Source organism: Phyllostomus hastatus, unplaced genomic scaffold (genome assembly GCF_019186645.2).
Source record: "Phyllostomus hastatus isolate PE091 unplaced genomic scaffold, TTU_PhHast_1.1 phas_contig_1, whole genome shotgun sequence".
Classification (NCBI taxonomy): Eukaryota; Metazoa; Chordata; class Mammalia; order Chiroptera; family Phyllostomidae; genus Phyllostomus; species Phyllostomus hastatus.
This window is the reverse complement of record NW_025333498.1, coordinates 19,548,886-19,568,907: the sequence shown is the minus strand read 5'-3', so window position 1 is coordinate 19,568,907 and position 20,022 is coordinate 19,548,886. Positions and strand designations below refer to the sequence as shown.

Here is a 20,022-nt window from a genome sequence, read left to right as displayed (position 1 = left end):
AGCACAGCATGTAGAGATGTAAGCCAAAAGAAAAATAAAGTTATCTACTACTTATTTTTGCTAAGAGCTTTAATCAGAGATCAATGCCGAATATTATCTACTGTTTCTTATTTTGGCATCTGTTAAGATGATCATATAATCTTTCTTGTTATGTGGAAAATTACATTAATAATTCTAACGTTAAACAAATCTTGTATACCTAAAATAAACCCAACTTTGTCTTGATAGTTTATCATTTTTATATACTATATTTTGGGTTGGTAAAGATTATTTAAGATTTTTGCATAAGTGTGAGATTAGCCTGTAACTTTCCTTTATTGTACAGTCCTTGTTGATTTTGACACCAAGATTTTGTTGGCCTCAGAGTAAACTGGAAACACTTCTGCCTTAGCCGTTCTTTAAAAAAGGTTTTGAAAGACGTGACACTGTATCTTCCTTAAATGGTTGGCAGGCAACATAGATAAAGTCATCTGGACCTAGAGCATTTTTTTCCCCTTAATTCCTTACCCAAGAATATGTTTATTGATTTTTAGAGGGGGAGGGGAAGGAGAAGAAGGAGAGGGGAAAAGAGTGGGGCAGGGGGAAACAGGGAAAGGGGGAGGGAGAGAGAGAAAGAGCAAGAGCGAGAGAGAAAGAGAAACAGTGATCAGTTGCCTCCCATACTCACCCTGACCCGGGTCTGAAGATGTAACCTATGTATGTGCCCTGACCTGGAATCGAACCTGCAACTTCTGGTGTGCAGGATGATGTTCCAACCAACTGAACCACCCAGGGAGGGCTGTACCTGGAGTTTTCTATGAGCAAAGATTTCAATTACAGATTCAATTTCTTTAACAGTAATATAACTATTTGGATTTTATTTCTTCTAATGTCAATTTTGTTAAGTTTTATTTTTCTAGAAATTTATCCACTTCACAAAAATTTCAAATTTAAACAATTTATAATTCAGAGTGGCGAAAGTAGGTTTTATAGTTTTAAGTACACAAAATACAGTTTATTCTTATATTATTTATTATTATATTATTTTCCATATGAACTGTTAACCTACTTTTGCCAACCCCTGTATTTTCTTTTCTTTTAAATACCTATAGACTCTACTTCTAGCTAAGATGGAGGCACAGGTAGACATGCTGTGCCTCCTCACACAACCAAAAGAAAGACAACAACAAATTTAAAAACAACAACAACAAAAAACAAAACCAACAGAAAATCAACTGTATAGAAGTCCGACAACCAAGGGGTTAAAAAAGAACATTCATCCAGACCACTAGGAGAGGCTGAGACAGGCAGCTGGGGCTGAGAGGACTCGCTGATGGACTGGTGGTCCCACATTCATGTGCAGATAAACCAGAGGAACAACTGGGGAGTGAGACAGACGCACAACCCAGAGCTCCAGTGGGGGAAATAAAGCCTCAAAGCCTCTGATGGAAAACACCTGTGGGAGTTGAGGGAGCAGGAGAAACTCCCAGCCTCACAGGAGAGTTCGTTGGAGAGACCCACAGGGTTTTAGGACATACACAAACCCAGCCACCCAGGAATCAGCACAAAAGTCCAATTTGCTTGTGGGAAGTGGGGGAAGTGACTGAAAGCTGGCAGAGAGCAGAACAAGCGCCACTGTTCCCTCTCGGACCCCTTCCCCACAGATGGCATCACACAGCAGCCACGTGGGTTGCCCCCCCCCCCCCCCGGTGAACACCTAAGGCTCCACCCCTTACCACATAACAGATGTACCCAGACGAAAAAATGGCCAAAATGAAAGAACAGATCAAAGCTCCAGAAAAAATACAACTAAGTGACAGAGATAGCCAACCTATCAGATGCGCAGTTCAAAACACTGGTAATCAGGATGCTCAGAGAATTGATTGAACATGGTCGAAAATTAGAGGAAAAAATGAAGGCTATGCTAAGTGAAATCAAGGAAAATGTACAGGGAACCAACAGTGAAACCAGGACTCAAATCAACGGCGTGGACCAGAAGGAAGAAAGAAACATTCAATGACAACAGAATGAAGAAACAAGAATTAAAAAAAAATGAGGTGAGGCTTAGGAACCTCCAGAACAACCTTAAACATTCCAACATCTGAATCATAGGGGTGCCAGAAAGAGAAGAGGAAGAGAAATCGAAAACTTATTTGAACAAATAATGAAGGCGATCTTCCTCATTAGGGCAAAGGAATAGACTTCCAGGAAGTCCAGGAAGCTCAGAGAGTCCCAAAGAAGTTGGACCCAAGGAGGAACACACTAAGATACATCATAATTACATTACCCAACATTCACAATATAGAGAGAATCTTAGAAGCAGCAAGAGAAAAGGAGACAGTTACCTATAAAGGAATTCCCATAAGACTGTCAGCTGATTTCTCAAAAGAAATCTTTCAGGCAAGAAGGGGCTGGAAAGTAGTATTTGAAGTCATGAAAGAAAGGACTTACATCCAAGACTACTCTATCCAGCAAAGCTATTATTTAGAATGGAAGGGCAGATAAAGTGCTTCCCAGATAAGGTCAAGTTAATAATCACCAACCCCTTATTACATGAAATGTTAAAGGGACTTATCTAAGAAAAAGAAGATAAAAAGTATGAACAGTAAAATGACAATAACTCACAGTTATTAACAACTAAACCTAAAACAAAAACAAGAACAAAAACAAAGTAAGCAAACAACTAGAATAGGAACAGAATCACAGAAATGGAGATCACATGGAAGGTTATCGGCAGGGGAGTGGGAGGGGGAGAGAGGGGGAAAAGGTACAGAGAATAAGTAACATAAATGATAGGTAGAAGATAGACAGGGGAGGTTAAGAATAGTATAGGAAATGGAGAAGCCAAGTAAGTTATATATATGACCCATGGACATGAACTAAAGGGGGGCAATGCGGGTGGGAAGGGATGTGCAGGGCAGAGGGGAATAAAGGGGGGAGAATGGGACAACTGTAATAGCATAATCAATAAAACATATTTAAAAGAAAAAATATCTATAGACTCTGTAGTTATATTTCTTTTTTCATTCCTGATAATGTTTGTCTTCTTGCTTTCTTTTTTCAATTTCATTAGTTTTTTATTTTAAAAACATTCCTCTTGGGGTTGACTGATTCTCTCTATTGTATGTTTGCTTACTGTATAATGAATTACTGTTTCCATCTTTCCCCTCTTCCTTTCCTGGCTAATTCTGCTACTCATCTCCTAAGTTACTGAAACAGATGTTTAGTTTATAAAGTTTCACTTTTTCTTCTTTTCCTCTATATGTATACAAGGCTATAAGTACCACTTCTACATACTGTTTCATATTTATCTCACAGATTTTGCTATTTAGCACTTTCACTCTTTTATCTAAAAATATTTTCTCATTTCCATTTAGACTTTTCCACAATCCTTTTTGTTACTGACTTCTACTTAAGTTCCACTGTGGTCACAAAACATGTTCTATATGATTCTAATCCTTTTAAGTTTCATCCCAAAGCCTACCAAGCATTTAAGGACAAAGCATGTTAGGTCCAGTCTATCTTATACAAACTCTTTTGATTCCTTCAAATTTGTTAAGACTTGCTTTGTGACCTAACACGTTTGGTTTTTATAAAAGTCAACACTTAAAAACAACATATATTCTGTAGATGTTAAGAGAATGTATTCATTAGTTTATCAACACTGAATTTTTCTAGGCCCTCTTTATTGTTTGATACTGTGTTCTTTTTATCTACCTGTTTTATCACTAAGAAATCTATGTGTTGAAATCTCCCATTATGATTTGTGGGTCTCCATCTCCTTAAAGAATTGTCAATTTTAATTTACCTTAAGGCCATGTTATTATATGTATACAAGTTGAGAATTATTATATGTTCCCAGTGATTTGAACCTTTTGTAGTTATGAAATAACTATTTTATTTTTTATGAACATATAGAGAGAATCAAAACAACTTAAAATATATTTTAACATGAAGTCAAAATCTTGATTAAAATGTATTAATATACAATTAATGCAAAAATCACTTAGATATTACCTATAGATACTATTTATCTGTGTAAACTATTTACTCTGAATAAAAGTATTTGTGACTAAAATTAGAAACCTTAAAAACTTGCCTGAATCTTACTGGTAGTTAAAAATTAGTTAAGAGCCAGGAACCAGCTCCGGCTGGTATGGCTCGGTTGGTTGGAGCATAGTCTTGTAAACCAAAAGGCTGCAGGTTCAATCCCCAGTCAGGGCACATGCCTTGGTTGCCAATTCAGTTCCTGATCGGGGTGTGTATGAGAGGCAACCAATCAATGTTTCTTTCCCTCCCTTCCCTTCTCTGTAAAATCAATAAGCACATCTTCAGGTGAGGACAGAAAAACAGGAGCCAGAACTATGCAAATATAATACATGCATTACCACATATTATACTTCAAAACTCTGATATATGTACTTTCATAAGTGAGGAAACAAAGGTTCTAACAGTAAAACAACTTACCAAAACTAAACTGAAAGAGTCAAGGCTGGACTCCACATTTGTCGGAATACAGGGCTTAAAGTTCTAACCACTACATGGGAGTAACTTCAATTTCTATATAGAAAAATAATTAAAGATTCATTATCTCTACTCTAATTATACTAGTTACTCTGCACACAAGGTAAAGCCTACTTTCCACTGGACAATGATTCAAAAGGAGTTTTTAGAAGATAGTTGCAGAGTATGGCTGCTAAAAAATCAAACTATAATATATATGAATCAAAGTGCTTTTGTGGCTTTTTCTCCTATTTAAATCTGTATGTGCATAAGGATGTAATCAAATTGCTATACAGTTATCGCTTCACCTGCCACTCCAAGAACACATAGCAGCGTAACTTCAGGGTTAGTTCTAAGTCAACATATGCAATAAAATGGGATGGAAACGACATAAGTCTACGATTATTAAACTACAGTTATGGCTGTTAGCATCTTGGAAGCAAGCAGAAAGCTAAACACCTGTAACAAAATAGAAATATGATCTGTTGAGTAAGAGAAAATGAAAATCAAATGCTTATGTACTGCAATTTAGTATTTACCAACCACTTTCCATATGCCAGTAACTGTGCTAGATATTGAGAATATGTGTAAAAGATAAAATAGTAAGATAAATGCTACAATATAAACAGGAATGCACAAAAGGCTACAGGCACCTAATTTGAGGAGGAGGCAGAAACCAGGAAGAAACAAGATTGGAGAGGGCTTCCTGCTGAAAACTGGTATCTGAGCCAAGTGTTAAAGGATGACTAGGAAATGAGGTAAAGACAGGCAAGGAACAAGCCCTGATCTGTGTGGCTCAGATGGTTGGGTGTCATCCCACAAAGCAAGAGGCTGCCAGTTGATTCCCCGTCAGGGCATCTGCCTACATGGCAGGCCAGGTCCCCAGTTGGGGGTCTGTGAGAAGCAACAGATAGATGTTATCTCTCACACATCGATGTTTCTGTCCCTTTCTCCCTCCCTTCTCCTCTCTCTAAAAATAAATAAAATCTTTTTTAAAAAAGAAAGGCAAGGAACAAGATGTACAAAGGCACAAAAAACATAGATCATTTAGAGAACTGAAAGAGTTTAACACAGGATACACAGGGCAGATGTTGGGGAATGAGGATAAAGAGAGAAATAAGGTGTATAAAGGGTCCTCACAAGAGTGAAGTTTATCTTGAAGGCCAGTAACGGAAATATAAGTTATATGATGAGATATGTAAGGAAACAGTAATTGAGGCTAGAGGGGTCAGAAGATGCCAGATCAAGTGTACTTTAATAAGCTATCTTAACACTTGGGTTATATCATTCAAGTAACAGAGAGCTATGTTAGGATTGAAAATGAATTGGAGCACAGGACCAAAATGGAAAGGGAATGTGTGTAAAAAACCCCAAGTAAGAGATGGCAGTAACTTGAGTCAGAATGGTATCAGTGGGGGCTTAGTAAGTGGGTACATTGGAGATACAGAAGAATTGGGAGTCTTTGGGGCTGAAGTGAAAGCTAACATACACTTTCTTCTATATAACTGCTCCCCTACCTGTTGACTCTTTTTTTTTTAAGCAACATATTTACAAAAAGTCATTTGCTAAATTAAAAAAAAAAGCTGATAGGTAAATGCTGTAATTCCAGTTTACACAGCCCCCGTCCCCCAATTAGGAAATGCTTGAAGAAGGAAGTAGATTCTGAGATGGAGTTTGAAAGATAAGATTATCAGCACCAACCTATCAATGGAAAATAATAAAAATGCATTAAGAAAAATAAGTGGAATCTTAATCTAAATGTTAAGGGTGGCAACCAGAATTCTGGAATGTGGAATCAAAAGGATGGTAGTATCAATTACTGACAGAACACAGGAAGAGGCAAGGGGTGTGTGTGTGCATGTGCGTTTGTGGGGAGAGGGACTGAGGGAGAAAGAAAGGTAGAGAGAGGGACTGACTGACTGCAATGGGAAAGATAATAGTCAATACAGTTTTTGTTTTGTGTTGTGTTTTTAGTAAATACAGTTTTGAACACACTGCATTAGAGGTTCCTATGAGACATTTAAGTACCAATATGAACAAAACAAGGACATGACATTGAAGATTGAGAAATTTGATACTCAAGAGAGAAAAAAGGGCTGGAGATAGAAGTCTGGATGTCAGCAACATACACATGGTAACTGAAACATGAGAGTAGCTGTTGTACAAGGAGACTGAGCAGCTAATACTCAAGATATATAATGGAGTAGAACATATTATTACAAATCACCCACATTTTACAAATTGGTAAGAGAAAATAATGTCCATAGCAGAGATAAAGAAGACATAGCCAAATGAGTTAAAATGAAAAGTAGGAGAACAAGGCATTTCAAAAACTAAGGCAATAAAAGTTGTTTAAGAAAACATAAGGAATCAACAATACTCAATGCTGCCAAGTTAAAACTCAAATATTTACACCATTAGCATCAAGGAGATAGTTAACAATCTTTTAAAAAACAGTTTCAGTTAAAAGAGGAAATGGAAGGTGAGGTAGAAGATGTCATCATATGAAGATGATAGAATATGAAGATGAGAGGGATTTATAATTGAGGGAGAGTTTTGTGTTTTGCTTTCTAAGAGTGAAAAAGCAAAAGGTTGAACATTTAAGATAAAGAAGGTGTCACTAGAAGAGGTCCCTGAAATAGAAAATGGGATTAAAAGCACAGATAAAACACTATCTTTCAAGAGGAGAAAAAGACAACACCCATGTAAAATAGCAAATGGAGGGTACATGCGTTACCTACTCACATGAACTAATGTTAAGTTCTTATAGAATAGAAAAATAAGTCTGGATACATCTGTATAGTATACCCCCTTCATCCATGGGGGCTACATTTCAAGACCCCCAACGGATGTCCCAAACCATAGATAGAGATGAACCCTATATATACTCTGTTTTTTCTCTATATACATACCTATGATAAAGTTTAATTTATAGATATTAACAATAAAACAATTATAACAGTATACTGTAATAAAAATTACATGAATGTGCTCTCTTGCTCTCAAAATTTCTTATTGTACTGTACTCACCTTTTCACTTAAAGAAAGCACTTCATGGCTTCTTTCTAGGGTACTGAATTGCCAACATCACTACTCTTATGGCTTGGGGCCATTACTTAGTAAATTAAGGGTTACTTGAACACAACACTGTTCTACAACAATCGATCTGATAACTAAGACAGCCAGTAAGAGACTAGTGAATGTGCAGCATATAGAGGGTGCACACATTGGACAAAGGGACGATGCATAGTCCCAGGTGGGACAGAGTGGGACACTGTGAGATTTCATCACACTACTCAGAATGGCCCAAAATTTAAAACTTACCAATTGTTTATTTCTGGACTTTTTCACTTAATATTTTTAGACTGATTGTGGGCGACTGAAACCATGGAAGGTGAAACCACAGGTAAGGGGAACTACTGCACATCAAAAAACAATTTTTATCCTCACCCGAGGACATGCTTATTGACTTTAGAGAAAGGGGAAGGGAGGGAGAGAGAAAGGAGAGAAACACTGATGTGAGAGAGAGAAAAACATTAACTGGCTGCCTCTCCTATGTGCCCCAACTGGAAACCAAACCTGCAACCTAGGCATGTGCCCTGACCAGGAGTCCCACCTACCACCTTTCAGTTTACCGGACAACACTCCAACCAACTGGGCACCGGCCAGGGTGCACATCCAAGTTTTTAAAATGGTGTTGTTTGTGGGATCAAATCATGATCTATATTTGTTTTATTGTGTTCTTCCATACTTTCCAAATTTTCTACGATAAACATGTAACTATTAAAAGAAAAACTTTTTCCCTTGAATGATAAAGAATAATTTATCATTGAAGCAAAAAATTCAGAAAACAAAGAAAAGCAGAAAGGGGAAAAACAATACCCATAATCTACTAAGGTATTGCTTCCTTTGGTTGAGAAAATAAATGGCTGCTGTATTACTTAACATTCTTAGAAAAAGGAACATTAATAATAGACTCACTCAGACATGAAAGAGGAGATTCCAGTCTCCTCTTAGCTACCTAAGTCTCCATTTTAAAAGAGCATTAATAAATTTCCACTTACAAAAGTGAAATTCAGATATTTGGGGATTATTATTAATTTAGAGGTATATTTTCAATACTGCCTTTCCTCCTGGCCATAACTATTATTGCTACTTAAGTATTAGTATAATTATAAAAAAACAGCTATTAATAACATTCATGGCTACAATTTAAAAGAAGGAGAGTAAAAAATAGAGGCTTACAGTTGTGGTAAATTTGGTCTAACAAAGGGATCATTTTCTGCTCCATTGACTGCTTTGTTTTTCCTTTGTTTTGGTTCAGAATTGGTAGAGGGTGCCTGAGAATTATTAGCTGTGGGAGGTTTGCGTTTGGCTAGAAGTTTCCTTTGCCTTTCAATATCTTCCCTTTGCTGATTCACCCATTCTTGTTGCCTGTATAAAAATAAATGTATAAAACTGCATTAATTTTCCATTACTTTTCACAGTTAAAACCTGAAAATCAAAAGTCATTATGGTATAAATTTGTACCTTTTGGTACCTCTCTATTGAACCAACTCGTACTCATAGTCCAGGTCTCCTCTGAAACATTCATTTCTGAATGAGGTATCCCTCACACTCCCAGACTAGGGAAAGGTACATTACCATATACATTCTCATGGTATGTTGTTGCTCCTCACCTCCTTCTAACGAATATCATTCCTGTAGATACTGATCAGAATGGCTGGACTACATCACTCCATGAGAACAGACACTACATTTATTTTATATCCTACTGTATTACTAGTGTCCAACACGGGGATTGGTATACTATGTATTCAAAAAATATAATGTTGGCAAAAGAGGGTTTACAGTTGTGCATGTGGAAAAAGACTCACAGGTATGTTTATTAGAATAGTTTCATTAACTCTGTGTTTCACATACTCACAACTGGAAACCTTTTGCCCACCCCTGTATTTACTGAATGAAATAAATGTGTTATTAAAAAAGAACTTACAAAGTTAAGTATGAGGTAGAGTTTATATTTCAGATTTATAGTTCTAGTTTACTTTTAAGGTTATATTATATAACCTTCTCTTCTATTCATTACCAGGGCAACTGTGGGTCTGAATTTAGTAGCAGAGGCTCTTGCTCATAAACACTCAAAAACTATGGTTTCTATCTCTAATGTAAATCCTACTCTCCATTTTACTGTGAACATTTTAGCTCAAGCCCAATCACCTTTCATTTGGACACCTTTCCATTTGAACTCACCTATTTATACTCTTTCCAATACCACTCCAACATTACCATCAAAATTTTCTAAAACTCAAGTCTGACCACATACACTGCACAACCTTTAGAAGTTCCCCATTATCCACAGAATTAAAACCCTAACACTCCCATTAGAACATTAATAGAAAAAATGATTAAACAAACAAACAAACAAACAAAAACCTGACTCCCCAGTATCACAAGACACTTTCATTATGGCATACCTAAAAGCCTAGCACAGCTGTGTTGAACAAAAGCTGAATAAATCAACTGAGATACAGAGAAAGCCATTCTGTGATGAGTCATGGGTACTAGTGTTTGAAAAAGCAATTTTTATTTGATAAATAATGCTTTGTGAAATAACGCTTTGTCTCCATGTTCCATTTAACTAGACTATGGAAAATTTGATGAACATGCTGACACTATTCTTGCTTTTCACGTTTAAAAAAACCTTTTCCAGCAACAACAACAACAACAACAACAACAACAACAAAAGGCAGCATATATCCTGGCTCCTTAGCACATACACAGTTAACTCAACCTTCTCACCATCTGAGCTCAAGAAAATATAGTAACAATTACTTTTTTTTTAAAGAACACTAAAGCTACATGTTCAGTTCAACTGATTTATGAGTTATTGTACCTGAGGCAGAAGGAAAAGGGTATTGTCTTTTTTTGTAGACCAGGCAAGTTAATGAATATTAACACTTAAAATTAGAGAATGAAAAAGAAAAAAAAACTAAGTAGAAAAATCTCAAGATCTATATAAATATAAATATAAATCTTCCAATGAAAATTAAATTTTTAGTAATTTTACTCCAATATCATCTATAAAGCTAAAAGGTCAATTTGTATTTTGGAAATTCATATTTAGAATAATACACCATACCATACAGATAAATGCTAACTCGTCAAAAAGTCTGTTAAAGCTAAAATTATGTATTTTTTTTCTTTATGTTCCTTTCAAATGTACTAAATTCTATGATCTCAAAAAGTAGGAATAGATGTAGAACATAATCCCAAATCTAGAATCGTTGAAAGTAATGAAAACCCAAAGGAAAATTGAATGTTTTAAAATGTAAGAATGACTAACTTCACAAGATTCTGAAATGCAAAACCATCTGTCCATTGTTCAGTAAATGAAGCACCATGTCTAACTGTTGTGAAGTGTCCAAGGCGTAATCTGTCTTGCATACTCTTCTCTCGGCTTGCCAGTTTTTCTTGGGTACTCTGAAAAAAGGAGGAAAATTCATCACTCAATTATATTTCTTTAAATTTTAAAAATGTACAAGGCAAAAGGGACTATTCAAAAACAAGGCAAATTTTATTGAACTTCAACTTACCTTTTCAATAAGCAGTTTCTTGCTCATTGATATGCACTTATTTAATCGTTCTTTGTATTTTTCAAGTAATTTTTGTTGTTCATCTATTTGCCGTCTGAGATCACAGTTAGCCTACAACGTAAGTAGAAAATGGAAAAGATCTAAAATTTATATACATGAGACACTCAGGAAGAGTTTTAATGTACTGCATAAATTATATAAAGAAAAAGATTAAATATGAGTATGACACTAAATTTTTTTTTAAAAAACATCTGCTTACCCAAGGGGTATTACACTGCTTAATTGTGTAGTGGAAAGTACATGGAATGTGTATACACACTCGATGGGTTCAAATCCACTCTAAGTTATCTGAATCTTCGTTCAGTTGACTTATTTTTAAAATAGGAACAATGTCATTTACCTAAACTTAGTTAAAAAAAACAAATTATGGTATATAAAGTGTCTAACACTTAAAAATGAATACGATTCTTTTCCACCTTTTGTAATTAATAAAAAATTTCTCTGCACTCAATTTGTGGATGATACTGTTGATGCCTATCCAATAGACACCCCCAACATCTTTCTTGGCAAACATATACCAATTTTGTCGACTCTGTAGGCAGCCAATGGCTCAGGGAAGAGGCCTTTCTCTAAACTCAGGAGATGAGTCTGATTAGTCTAGTGCAACAACAAGACAAGAACTTGAAGAGCTTGTTGGAACACGGATTGCTGGGACCCATCTCCAGAGTTTCTTAATGTGTAGAATTGAGGTGGGGTCTGAACATTAATTTCTAGTAAGTTTCCCAGTAATGCTAATGTTTCTGATCTGGGGAATCATACTTTGAGATCCATGGGTCTAGGCCAATCATGGTGGAAACCAAAAGACAGTGGTATAATAAATCAAAAATGATGGGAGATAATGGCTACCAACCTAAAATTATATACTTAATAAAACTGATTTTCAAGAAAAAGTATAAAATAAAGATACTTTCTGAGAAACATAGGTGGAATTTTTCACCTCATTCCATCAGGAGCAATTCAAACAAAACTCCAACAAATTGTGTGTGTGTGTATGTAACTTAAAAAATGGATTTTAACATTCCTCTTAGACTGGCAAAGGGCCAAATACAGCTAAAAAGAAGATATTTGTCAAGATTTAATAGAAAACTACAGGAATTATGATGGTCCAAATGTATTTTCTCCTTTCTTAATAATGAAAAAACAGTATTTTATTCTGGATTGGTAATGTGCCTAGCTAAAAACACACTTCCCAGCTTCCCTTGCAGCTAAGAAATGGAATATTCAAGAAAGCTGCAAACAGAATTGTTGCCTTTTTTGTTATTCCCTGCTTCTTTCTGTTTTCTGCTTAGGAACACAGAGATCATAACTGTGACTCTAATAAATATTTTGTACCTTCATATGACCCTCAAGATAGAAACCATACACTAGGGATGAGAGAGAAAAACAAAAGGAGTCAAAATCCCATATATGTCACTGTGAAGCCATCATACCCAGGCTGCCCACTTCTGTTCTCTCAAAAAGTAACACTGTATCTCATTTAAAGTATTAGTGTTTTATGTTCTTTCACTAATAGCCAAAGACAATGAAAAAGATACACTGAAACTAGCATAGGAATACAGACAGAATATAGAATATAGCAAAGAACACAGATATAGACCCACTTGTTTATGAAACTAGACTCATATGGTAAAGCAGGTGGTAAAGAGTGGACTTTTAATTAAATGGGCTGGACAACTGGTTATCTATATAGAAAGAAATTAAAATGAAACTTACTTCTTCACACCATTACCCCCAAACGAGTTCCAGTGAAATTAACAATTTATATTGAAAAACCAGACTACAAAATTTTTAAAAGAAAATATAGAACATCTTTATAATCTAAAGGAAAACTTCTTTTGGTAGACCTTTTCTAATAATTTAGTACAAATAAAACTATAAAAAATATATTTAATCACATAAAAATTTTGAATGCCTGTAGTCATCAAAAGATAGCATGAAGAAATGAAAAGACAACAGAAACAATTGGAGAAAATTAATATAGATGGTGGGGCAAAAGGAGGTTTACAGTGGTGAGTACACAAAAGTTTATTCTTGTATTAATTATTGTTATTTTCCATATGAACTGTTAACCTTCTTTTGCCCCACTCTGCATATTGAAAGAAAAAAAAATGACATCAATAAAGACAGCAACCCAGTAAGAAAATAAGCAAAAAAACATGATCAGTTATTTCCCAGAAGAAACAAATATGGCTAATAAATATTTTAAAAGATGTTCAAAAAATAGGGAATGCATAATTAAAGACACTTTGTTATATCCATCAATTTGGCCAAACATTTTTTAAAAAGTTAAATCCAATTAAAACAAGACTTCGCAAGGATAATGAACAACAAAATTATTTCTGCCCACCACTGGTGGGGTCCATCCAGTTTTGGAAAATTTGACATTATATAGCAAAGTTGTAGATGTGCATGCCCGGTACTTCTATGCACATACCATAGAGAAATCCATACTTTCCTAGAAGACATACAAGTGTGTTTTGAGCAGTTTGTATTAGCAAGAAGTAGAAACTAAATGTCCACCAAGAGAAGAAAAGATAAATTATGGTATATTCATATAATGCCTCACTATATAGCAGTAAAATGAACAAATTACATGACAATCGTATATATAATGATGAGTGAAAACAAACAGGGTAAAAGAGTACATACAGGGTAATTCTGCTCATGTAAAGTTCAAAAACAGACTAAAATAATGTTAAGACTGTACAGATATAAGTAATAAAACTATGCAAAAGCATAGTAAATACAAAACTTAGAATAGTGGTTAATGGTAAAGGGATGTGAGGCAGTGAATGTGATGGAATCAGGAAAGGCACACTGGACGTTTCAAAGGTACTGGTCATCATGGTAGAATCATGGATGTTGGTTTTGCTGAGTCTCTATACCAACGGTTCTCAATGCTGGCCTAAAGTGGAATCATCTGGAGATGATATTAAAACTACCAATACAAAACCTCTATGTCAATTTAATCAGAACCCCCCGGGGTGGCGTTTTGGCATTAGTACTTTGATCCAGGGCCTCCCACCCTCCCCTCCCTCACCCAGTGATTCTAATGAGCTGCACAGAACAAGAATCACTGCTTTACACTTCCCTCATATTCTAAGTACACCTTTTGATGGTCTTTTTATAAAGTTTCCATTAAAAATCTCACAGGACTGCTGTAGTTACTCCATCTTATAAAATAGCAAATGTCAGTTAGGTTTGCAACAAAATCAATTAACTTTAAAACTAACATGAAATGGATTATCTGTCTTATGATAGTTATTCAAATAAAAATAATTTTTATTAACATCCTTCCATTTCTCCAACTATTCTCAATTCACATTTTAAAGAGCTAACAAAATAATTTTCACTTTAAAGCTGAAAATTTCAATCAGGTATTTATACAGCCATAAAAGGCTTATGGGTTTTTCCAGCTACAGAAATATTTTACAATGCTCAGTCTTTTCTCAACAGTTTTACTATTCCTGAATAGTCTTTTTTTTTTTTTTTTTTTAAACCTTCATGACGTACTACTTACCCTGAGCAAGTCATCTATACGACCTTCCTTCTTTTCCAGGTCCTGGTTTTTATTACTTTCTAATGCTGCTATTTTCAGCATTGTGAGATCAGTCTAAATGAAAGAAAGCTATTTTATTATCTCCTTTATATATATATATATATCATTGCATATAAACATAAATTTGATTTTACTGATTCTAAAAAGCAAGGAAAATATTTGATTTTGTGTGTATGTAAAGGCTATCCTAAAAAGCCTCAGTGCAGTTTTAAATTTTAATCAGAAGTGTAAGTGCTACAAACTTACAAAGAAACATTTAAAGAGTATTCAAAATTTTAGACTATTGATATAGTCATCATTAAAATTCAATCTAACACTGCTCTAGGCCATCAACTCTGATTTTGAACATGACAAAAACTTTCATGAGTTATTCACTTACTGAAAGTAAATGTACTTCTTATAATCCTAGCCTAAAGAGCATCCAAAAAAAAAAAAAGAAGAAGTAGTAGTAGTTTTGATGTACATGCAACAGCTTAGACATGACCTAGCAATAAAAGTCTCACGGCAATAAATCGGGCAGCTGAGATAGCCAGGCAAAAAAGATCAACTCTCCCAGTGCCTGGTCTGAGACAGTGTCATTCAAAAACTTACATGTAAAAAAAGTTGAAATGAAAAAGTACTCAAAATTAATAAAACTAAAGAAGTAAAAAAGTTATTGGGTTAATTCAATTTTCAAGTATTTTTGTGAAGCGTGTAGCATATGCGAATATACATAAGATACCCAAAATGAATGGCTTTGATGTCCACTTATAATAAACAGAAGAGCTTCATGAAGACACTGACTATATGTACTAGGACATTAAGTTCAAACAGAACTGACATTATTAGGTTGTTTTGTTTATTTAATTTACTTAAAACATCTACATATTTAACCAATGTGTAATAAAGGACAAGATGATAGTAAATTGGGTATTCCATCTTTTTACTTCTGACAAACTTTTTTTGTTTAGGAATAAGCTTCCTTGATAGACAGTTTTACTTTATGACTATGTCCAAAACAAAGACAAGACATATGAGTTGTCTGTATAAAGCTGGTTACTCATTTCTTAGAAATCATACCAATAAATTTCAATAAATATTTACCTGAGTAATTTTAAAACATAACTGCTTTGGTTGTACAACAGGGTGGTCCCCAAAAGCTAATGTAGTAGGAGAAGGGCTATTAGGTCGAACCTTAAAAAACATATTAAAAATTTTACATTAGCGAGAAAGAAACAGGCTTCTGTTGAGCAACAACTATTTAATATTTAAGTTTCTGACAAGATAATAAATGTCATTAAAAAATAATGACTTTAAAACTGTTAACCACTTATTCAGTCTGCATTTATTGAGCACCTCCTTCACCTAAGGCCCAGTGAAAGATGATCATTTTTCCCCTGCCCTCATGGTCACGTTCTAGTGCCATAAAAAAAGATTGAATGCCTGGCTGGCGTAGCTCAGTGGATTGAGCACGGGCTGAGAACCAAAGTGTCACAAATTCAATTCCCAGCCAGGGTACATGCCTAGGTTGCAGGACATAACCCCCAGCAACTGCACATTGATGTTTCTCTCTCCCTCTCCCTCTCCCCCTCCCTCCCTCCCTCCCTCCTTCCCTCCCTCTCCCTCTCTCTCCTTCCCTTCCCTCTCTAAAAATAAATAAAATCTTAAAAAAAAAAAAGCTGAATGCTTTCAATCAGTTAAATAAAACAAAGCCAATACATTATGTTAAAACAAAAATGTTAAGTAAAACTGAAAAGATGTGAATGCAGAACTCTTAGTACTAGAGACAATAACGCATTCCCATATGTCATATAATATCAATTTACTGATGAGTTTTGTGGTTTATCTAGTCACTAGTTTTAAAACACATTCACTGAAAACAGGAGATTACATCACTGTACCAATGTTACCACTACAACTCTTAGAGTTATGGTTGAATATTATACTTTACTTTGATGTGTTTCAAGGTACAAAATGATTAAGAAAAAATGAAATATATGTCTGTAGACAAGGACCAATAGGATACACTGGAAGCACAAGCAGGGTACTTAAATAAATAAGAGATACTCTGATTTTGAAAAATCTGTAATTTGTCTTCGAGTTACTAAAAGCCAATGTTGTTTTTCTGGTTAGCCAATGAACTTTCATACAATGAAAGTAAAGAAAAATGAAATCCAATATGTAAAACAATGCAGATAAAAGAACTAGGTTACAAAATGTTAGAAACAAACTAAAAAAATTACAAGATAATTTTCAGGTCCAAGATCCTCATCCAATACTGAACTAAATAATCCAAGGCTGATGGCTACCTATCTTTTTCTTAAGGATATCCAGAAAGGAATTATGCTATCATTTTAATGGTTGAGAAATTTAATTCATAAGAAAGTTAAAATCCAGAACTAAGTAACTGAACATGGATTGTTATGAGTCTCCATATTAGTCCCCACAGGCTCAACAGCATTCTTTTACAGAAACGTTACTTCTTGGATATAATCAGTTCAGGAAAACTTTAATTGAGGAATCTCACTTTCAGTAATAAAGTTCTAATAACATTAGATCACTGAAAAGAACTCAACCACACAGCATGATTCTTGAAAAGATAAACAATATATACAGAAGTTCTCCATAAAGACAACAAATTATAAGTTATATGGTCTACAGAACGCCCTAGACAAACGACTAGGCACGCAAAAACTTACAGATGAGGAAGGAGTGGAATGTGAGTGTGAGTTCTGAGGAGATCGGATTGCAGGAGGTATGCCTCTCACTGGACTTGAGCCATTCCCACCTTGGTACTGAAGGAAAAAGGAAACATCACTATTAAAAACAGGTTTAGATAAATGTTATTTTAGACACAGCATTAAGAATTAATTTAAATATATCTTATTTTAAATTAAAGCCAGTAGTCCTTTAAATAGGTCAAGCAAAAGCAAAAGTAATGTTGGTCACAGCTAAGTCCCAAAAGACTCTAGAGAGATAATACTGATGGATCATAAGAACACGACAAGACTGTATTTCCTACAGGCCCTTATTTCTTCAACTTCTAACTACATGTAACTTGTTATTACGGCAGACTAAAAGACAAATATTTTCCCCCCACAAACAATAAACATCTTATATTTCCTTCAAATTTGAGCATGAAACTAAAATCTGAAACTCAACAATAACTTTTAAGAATTACAGTGATAGAACTGACACAATGACACTAACATTATAAATGTTTGTTCAGCCAGTAGAAACCCTAATCCACCAAAACTTAACACATTTACATGTAGATGTTAGTAAACATAATCAACCATCTTAAAACAGAAGCAGCATTCTCAAGACCTGTCATATATCTAAATGTTTGTAGCACTATATACAAGTCTACAGACTTGAGTTCCTTCTGCTTAACAGTATACAATCTAGTAAAAATCAATCCTTTCTTACATGCATGACATGTATTACAGTACATGGTTTAGCTACATAGGGAGAGAAGCCACTCAATCTGTTCCATAGCTACCTCTCTCATTTCTCATGTTTCTGTATCAAGAATGGGAAGAGAAAATTTGCTGTTATTGGCTTCCTCGCAGGGTATTAGGCATGAGCAGCAGGGACAGGGACTTCCTAGTGTGATCATTAAACAACTTTCTGTAACATAGGGGCTTTGTGGAATTTTTTCTTTTCTATCTTTTAAAAAAAAATCTATAGTGCCCAGCGTAACGCCCAGCACATAGTAGGCATTCAAGAGTCTTGAGATTTTATTTGAATTGATCCTACCTTTGGCAAAGATTCTTAATGATATTAACATTGAAGGAATAACCTCCACTAAAGAGTATTAGGTATCTTGTCATCACCAACAATTTTACCTTAGATTCTGCAAACCCCCCCAAAAAACAATGGAGAGTAGAAAAACAATGTTTTTTAAAATGTATCCCTTCCTCCAATCAGCAAATTCTCTTCTTATTCTCAAGCAAATAAATAAAAATAAATATATATATATTTCAACTGAGTAGATGATGCTCGTTTTAATAATAATGTTTATGTTTTATAATGTGAAACTGGCAGCTAGAGCATTTCTGTGTAGAAGCAAGGAAACATTCCAGAATTGGGTTACAATCTACATTTACCACTGTTTATTATTTTCAGGAACTCTTAGATTGACATTATTTAATCTCCATCCACAGGGCTCAAATGTTGCTGTAGTGTAGTATAGCCTGTATCAACAGGAGAAACAATCCTGAACAAGTGGCTGTTAGACTTTAAGTTCTACTCTTTGCTTTTCCATTTAGAATTTGTCTTTCTGTAGGCTACTTTATATTTGTGGTCCTCAGTTTCCTCATCTGTAAATACCTATTTTGCTTATCACCCAAGTTGTTATAAACAAATATGTGATAAAGTACTTTGAAAATTATTATGTACTATACCAATGTAGAAGTAAATTTTAATGTTCCTAGGAAGACAGGACATTACATAGACTGAACCTATGCTCTAATCAAATAGATAAATCAAAAGTTGACCTTGTACTTCAAAGAAATTATTTCAGCCCATAGCAGAATTGCATTAGGAACTAAAGATGTTCCTTAATGAACTTACTTCAAAATAGTCGCTAATTTTGTGGCCACGTCCCCCAATACTTTTTCCTAAAATATAAAAGTAAAAAGTTTTATAGATTTAAAATCAGTCATTAATATTGCATAATGTCTCCTAATTTCATTAAAGCAAATCAACGAGTTAAAAAAAATCTAAGACAAAATGATTCATACCTGTAAATAATAAAAAAGCTTTTGTTAACACAAACCATAACTAACAATAACATGCTTTAATATGAATGCTCTTTTTAAAAATGTTTTCATTCTCTAAAAAGAGAATTGAAAATTCCAAATTTACAGGCTGTTTTTTAAAAAACTAGATTTTAGCCCTGGCTGGCATAGCTCAGTGGATTGAGCGCCGGCTGCGAACCAAAGTGTCACAGGTTCGATTCCCAGCCAGGGTACATGCCTGGGTTGCAGGCTATAACCCCCAGCAACCGCACATTGATGTTTCTCTCTCCCTCCCTTCCCACTCTGAAAATAAATAAATAAAATCTTAAAAACAAAACAAAACGATTTTAAATATTTTACTTATATGCTATATATTGATAAAGTGATCACAGCTCTTTAATTAAAAGTTTTGCTCTAAAATGGACTGTTTTATAAAAATTGAATTAGGAAGTTGAAAAGAAGTATGGTGTTTCGAGATGCTTTTTTGGATGGGATTAATCCACCTTTCATAGGAACTATATAGAATACAAGATTTTTTCAAGTTACAAAAGAAAAAATTATGATACCATGAAATCAAAAGTTTTGCATAATAAAAACATGGATT

The 20,022-nt window shown here is 34.6% G+C and overlaps 1 protein-coding gene across 1 annotated transcript in view; it reads right to left on the bottom strand.

Moving 5' to 3' along the window:
• Positions 1–20,022, bottom strand: part of TLK1 (tousled like kinase 1) — a 137,362-nt gene that overhangs the window by 30,718 nt on the left and 86,622 nt on the right. The window contains exons 5-11 of the mRNA XM_045819630.1: positions 19,252–19,298; positions 17,376–17,471; positions 15,781–15,870; positions 14,659–14,751; positions 11,079–11,189; positions 10,829–10,965; positions 8,728–8,916 (exon numbers count right to left, since the gene is read on the bottom strand). Of these exons, the coding sequence (XP_045675586.1) occupies positions 8,728–8,916; positions 10,829–10,965; positions 11,079–11,189; positions 14,659–14,751; positions 15,781–15,870; positions 17,376–17,471; positions 19,252–19,298 (763 nt within the window). The remainder of the gene's footprint in view (positions 1–8,727; positions 8,917–10,828; positions 10,966–11,078; positions 11,190–14,658; positions 14,752–15,780; positions 15,871–17,375; positions 17,472–19,251; positions 19,299–20,022) is intronic.